The following is a 5913-nucleotide window of genomic DNA, read 5'->3' on the forward strand; positions in this document are numbered from 1 at the left end:
CTGTTAGTCGCTCCATCACCAGAGCAAACAAGAAGGGGCTCAGAGCTGATCCTTGATGCACTCCCACCTCCACCTTGAAGCTATCGGTCACTCCTACAGCACATCTCACCACTGTCCTGCTGTCTTCATATATGTCCTGTATCAGTCCACCATGTCCTGCTGTCCTCAACGTCCTGTATCAGTCTAACCTGTCCTGCTGTCCTCATACATGTCATGTACCAGTCTAACATGTCCAGCTGTCCTCATACATTTCCTGTATCAGTCTAACATGTCCTGCTGTCCTCATACATGTCCTGTATCAGTCTAGCATGTCCAGCTGTCCTCATACATGTCCTGTACCAGTCTAGCATGTCCAGCTGTCCTCATACATGTCCTGTACCGTCTAATATGTCCAGCTGTCCTCATATATGTCCTGGACCAGTCTGACATACTTCTTTGCCACTTCAGATTTTGTCATGCAATTCCAAAATAAGTTACTCATACACTACAAAATTTCCCTGCTGCTTTCCAGCATATGTCATCTTAACTTACATGTAATGTGTGTGAACTTGTAAATGGACTGTAATTATATAGCGCCTTTCTATCTTATTTCAAGATACTCAAAGCGCTTTACACTACAATCTGTGTCCTCATTTACCCATTCATACAGCACTCTACTAGATCTCTACAAAGCTAATTGAACAAATCATTCTAAAGAGACTAATCAGAGCTTTATCACATTCATACACTGATGGGACACACATCAGAAGCTATGAGGGATTCAGTGTCTTGCCCAGGGACACGTCAGCATGTGACTGCTGGTGGATTCGAACCCCCAACTCTCGCATTGGAGGACAACTGCTCTAACCACTCAGCCACAGCCACCCCTTGTGTATAACTTACCTGTTGCATACCTGTAACTTATACCTAACATATGAGCAACATGCCAACATACACTAAACGTTTTGTGCATTTACAAAATTTTGGGCCAGCATGGCGTACAACACACTTAGCATCGTGTATCAGCATGCTGGTGACTTATTAAAAACTTACATCTAACTTATGCCACTTAAACCAGCATGTTTGCAGTGTTTTCCTTACGCTGATAATATACGTCACTGTGTGACAGCCTCTTGACAGAGAAAAACAACATTAGCATAAAACAACAAAGCCCATGCTCAATAATCCAGGCATACAATCCAACATTTTTCAGTCAGGTCATCTGGACAGTTTCTTTTTTTGTGCTGAAACGTTGATTGATGAAGACTTTCGGACCGAAGGCGAAACGTTTCAGCACAAAAAAAGAAACTGTCCAGATGACCTGACTGAAATTGTTGGATTGTATACCTGGTTTATTGAGCATGGACTTTGTTGTTTTCAACCATTTTGACTTGACTGTCAACAAGGAAGAGGGCCGGCAATGGAGGAGGGGGCGTACCAAAGAGACCATCTTATCACAAGCAGAACTGGTTTGTTCCACTTTGGAGTAAGCTGTTGGGGGAAGAATCAGTTTTGTTGTGCGTTTCCTTGACTGATAATGCCTTTCGGACCGAAGGCGAAACGTTTCAGCACAAAAAAAGAAACTGTCCAGATCATCTGACTGAAAAATGCTGGATTAGCATAAAACCTTCAAAGTAAACTATGTTTTGGATGGTAGTTCCTCTGACAGCCCCACTGAGTAAACTTTAGTTTCTCCTTGTGTTTCTGATAGTTTCTTATCTGAGCATCACTTTCAGTTTAACTCCTCCTGCAGACACACTTAACTGCTGTGTCACCAACAGGAAATACCACTTTGTTTATCATGCTCACTTCCTGTGTCTCCAGATAAACAGGAGTCCATCCCTGTCCTCCACTGCTTCATTCACTCTGTTCTTGTAATAATTCACAGAAAGTTTTTTTTCTTCATTCTGTTGTTGATTTTTTTTTTTTTAGTTACCGCTCATGTCCCAGATAAATTTGAGATAAAGTTCAGATTATGTGTATCTGTTTTTCCCAGAAACTCTCAGATCAAAACATACCTCCAACGTGTTGTAACTGCTCTCAGAAAAGCAGTGTGCTGTGGAGGAGTGTTTGACGTGAACTAATTGGACCTGAAACCGTAGACCAGAGCTTTGGACCTTCTTATTCCTGCAGCTTCTGAGTGTGCTGACATGTTCCGTTTGTCTGTCCACTTCAAGCTCGACAACGCAGCGAGGCTCATGCACGCTGCATGTTTGCATTCCCAGTTTCCTCCCTGGTTCATGCAAACAGAAGGTGTGGCTGCAGAGCTGCAGCTTTTTATTTCCCTCAGTAAACCTACTGTGGTATGAAATCATCCATCCATCCAGTATCTTTATCTGCTTCTTCTTTTTCGGGTCATGGGGGCTCTGGTGCCCATATCCAGCTATCACTGTGTAAGAGGCGGGGGACACCTGGACAGGTCTCCAGTCCATTACAGGGACACATAGAGACAAACGAGGGGTGGAGTGAGGTGGTGGTGGTGGGGGGGTGGGGGGGGCTTAAGGGCCCAGAGTGTGGCAAATGAGGGTGGAGGCAGGTATGGGTGCTTCAACTTTCCCGCCCTTATTTTGATGTTGCGGTCAGCCGGGGGATTCATACTGGCAACCTTCAATCACAGGTTCACTTCTCTAACCTCACCACTCCCCCTTCGGGAGCGGTGGCGCCGCTCTCAACTTACTGGTCTGTCTACATTCCTACAAGGTCATTTACAGACTACTTAGAATCCATCTTTCTACAACGATTATTAACAATTGGAAAAGATTTAAGACCACTGACATTCTTCAAATGCAAAGCACTACAACGTATGAACGTCTGCTCAGGTAGGGCCCATGTGAGTGGGCCAGAATTCCTGCACAACAATGTGAGAGGTAGAGGAAGTCCCACAGAAAACCACTGAGAGTTCCTGCTGCTGAAGGAGGTTCTAGAAGCTGCAGGATCAGCAGCAGGATCAGTTTAGAACCGGATACAGACCAGATTCGTTGGTATCTGTCCTGACGCACACAACTGAAAGAGGATGGACGTTTTATTCTTATACCTACATTTTAATATTTGTCATATCAAATAATGATTCTAGACTTTTTTTTGTACAACAAACTGATATTTCAAAGCCCAATTTAACAAAAATGGTAATAGACTTATAAGTACATGAACGAACTCTTTGCAGAAAGTTTAGTTGTTTGGACTTGACTTCTGATTTTCTGTCTGATGTGGTGCCGCTCGGCCAAGAGTCTTTTTTTATCTGCTATATTTAGTTTAATGATGTGATCTGAACATGAGAAACGGCTCCATGTCTGGTTCAAAAACAACTTGAGCTTCAGAGAAGACGTTTGTAGTCCCATTTACAGCTGAACCGAACAAATCTGCAGAAAGCTCTGTTTTCAGAGATTGGTTTAAGAAAAGACGTGATCATGAGCCGTCACTCAGAACCAGAAAAATTAAACCAGCATCCCTCAAAACTGAACTGTGGCTGCATAGGTGGTGATGGGTAGAAACGGTAATGTGTGATTTGGATTTAAAAACATGTTTGTTGAGGTGGAATTCTGAGTTTATATCATTTAAATACATTAACAGGTTGAACAACTGGGAGATAAAGACACCAGACTGAGATGGTTTGGACATGTCCAGAGGAAGGACAGTGGTTTGGACATGTCCAGAGGAGGCACAGTGGGTATATTGGTAGAAGGATGTTAGAAATGCAGCTGCCAGGAAAAAGACAATGAGTAGATATATGGATGCAGTTAGAGAGGACATGGAGGTAGTTGTAGTGAGGACAGACTGGAGACCTCTGAAGAGGGAACAGCTGAAAGAAGAAGAAGAAGAAGAAGAACCCTATATATAAAATTTTACCATGACTTCACTTTATGTAGTACACGGGCTCAAACTTGTAATTCAATTCAATTCAGTTTATTTATATAGAACCAAATCACAACAAAGTTGTGTCAGGGCACTTTACAGGAACATTCACATACATAAAAGCCAATTGGTAAAATTCTCTATCTAAGGAGTCCAGCAGACAAGTTGAATCTTGGCTTCGTTGCAGTCTCCCATCCTGAGCAAGCACAGTGGCAACAGTGGAAAGGAAAAACTCCCTTTTAAAAGGAAGAAACCTCCAGCAGAACCAGGCTCAGGACAAGCGGCCATCTGCTTTGACCGGCTGGTTGAGAGGTCCAGATATAGGTCCAGGTGTATCTGAAAGACAAAAAAAAACACATGTTAATGATAGAAAAAAAAATTACAAATACAAAACAGGTTGAGCAGAGTAAGTAAAGACAGAAGTAGAGTGAAAAGTGTGGTCAGTTTGTCCTCCAGCAGTCTAAGCCTATAGCAGCATAACTAAGGGACAGCTCAGGAAACCCAAGCCGACCCTAACTATAGGATTTAGCAAAAAGGAAAGTCTTAAGCCTAGTTTTGAAACTGGATAATGTGTCAGCCTCACGGACAGAGATTGGACGTTGCTTCCCCAAGAGAGGAGCCTGATAACTGAAAGATCTGCCTCCCATTTTGGTTTCGTAAACTCTAGGATCCACAAGTAAACCTGCAGCCTGAGAGCGAAGTGCTCTTTTAGGAAAATATGGAACAATAAGATCTGTAATATAAGATGGAGCTAGGTTGTTGGGAGCTTTGTAGGTTAGAAGTAAGATTTTGAGTTCAATTCTGGATTTGACAGGGAGCTAATGAGGAGAAGCTAAAACTGGAGAGATATGATCTCTCCCACTAACTCTGGTTAAGACTCTGGCAGCAGCATTTTGGATCAACTGAAGACATTTTAAAGAAGTATTTGGACATCCAGATAATAAACCATTGCAATAGTCCAGTCTAGATGTGACAAATGCACAAACCAGTTCTTCTGCATCATTTTTAGATGAGATGTTTCTAATTTTAGCTATTTACGCAGGTGGAAGAAGATAGTTCTAATAACGTTTTTAATGTGGGGGATAAAAGACTTGTCCTAATCAAAAATGGCACCAAGATTTTTAACATTAGAGCTGGAGGACAGATTAATGCCATCTAAGGAGGGAGAAAGACTGAAAAATTTATTCCTAAGGTAACATATATGTAGCTTTAAAAATCTTGTGTTCTGATCAATAATCTACCAAACGGCAACAATTAGCCCCTTTTCCATTAGTACCTTTAGTACCGCTACAGCATGGTTCTACTCGGCTCGGTACGGTATACTTTGTGTTTCCATTATTCTTTCAGTACCGGTTGCAGTGGGCGGGGTTGAATTGACGTCATGCGCCTCACCAGCTGCTGGCGGTGAGACGCTGAAACAGGTTCAAAGTTCATGCTCAATGCTCCAGCATTATTGGATTTGGTACCTGGATGATTGAGCATGAACTTTGTTGCCTTGAACCACTTTGGCTGTGGCTGCATGGGAGGAGTCGACGGGGGACAGGACGGCCCCCAGAAACCATCTTATCTCCAGCAAACCGGTTGGTCCACTTAAGGAATGTACTGTTTGGTGAGGAAACAGTTTACTTGGGACTCCTCAGACTGATGAAGTCCTCCGGATAGAGGGTGAAACGTCTCTACAAAAGAAGGAACTGTCCAGATGACCTGACTGAGCATTATTGGATTTTTTTTTTTTTTAATGCATAAAATGTTTTTAAAAATAGTTTACAAACTCGGTCCCAGACCAATCCCAGTCCGCCCATCTGCCTGGATTGGGGTTCGGCCTTCATGTTGTGAAAATTTCTCAAACCCCTCTAGTGACTCCACCCCCTGACCCAATCAGTGACTGACGGTGTTCTGACGTCACATTTTGGTGCCGGCTCAGCCCGCTTGGAACCCAAGAGAAAAGGGTTCTGAAAAATGGGACCAGTTATACAAACAGTTACTAATGAAAAAGCCTTGGAACCATACTGAGTCGAACCGTGCTGTACAGTTATTAATGGGAAAGGAGTATTATATATATGTGTGTGTGTATATATATAT

The 5913-nt window shown here is 42.7% G+C and overlaps 1 protein-coding gene across 1 annotated transcript in view; it reads left to right on the forward strand.

Moving 5' to 3' along the window:
• Positions 1-972: 972 nt before the first annotated feature.
• Positions 973-5913, forward strand: part of LOC119427256 (FH1/FH2 domain-containing protein 3) — a gene marked incomplete at its 3' end in the record, with an annotated part of 25691 nt that continues 20750 nt past the window's right edge. The window contains 1 exon segment of the mRNA XM_037694840.1: positions 973-1012. Coding sequence (XP_037550768.1) covers positions 973-1012 — 40 coding nt within the window.

Source organism: Nematolebias whitei, chromosome 2 (genome assembly GCF_014905685.2).
Source record: "Nematolebias whitei isolate Nwh7 chromosome 2, NemWhi1, whole genome shotgun sequence".
NCBI lineage: Eukaryota > Metazoa > Chordata > Actinopteri > Cyprinodontiformes > Rivulidae > Nematolebias > Nematolebias whitei.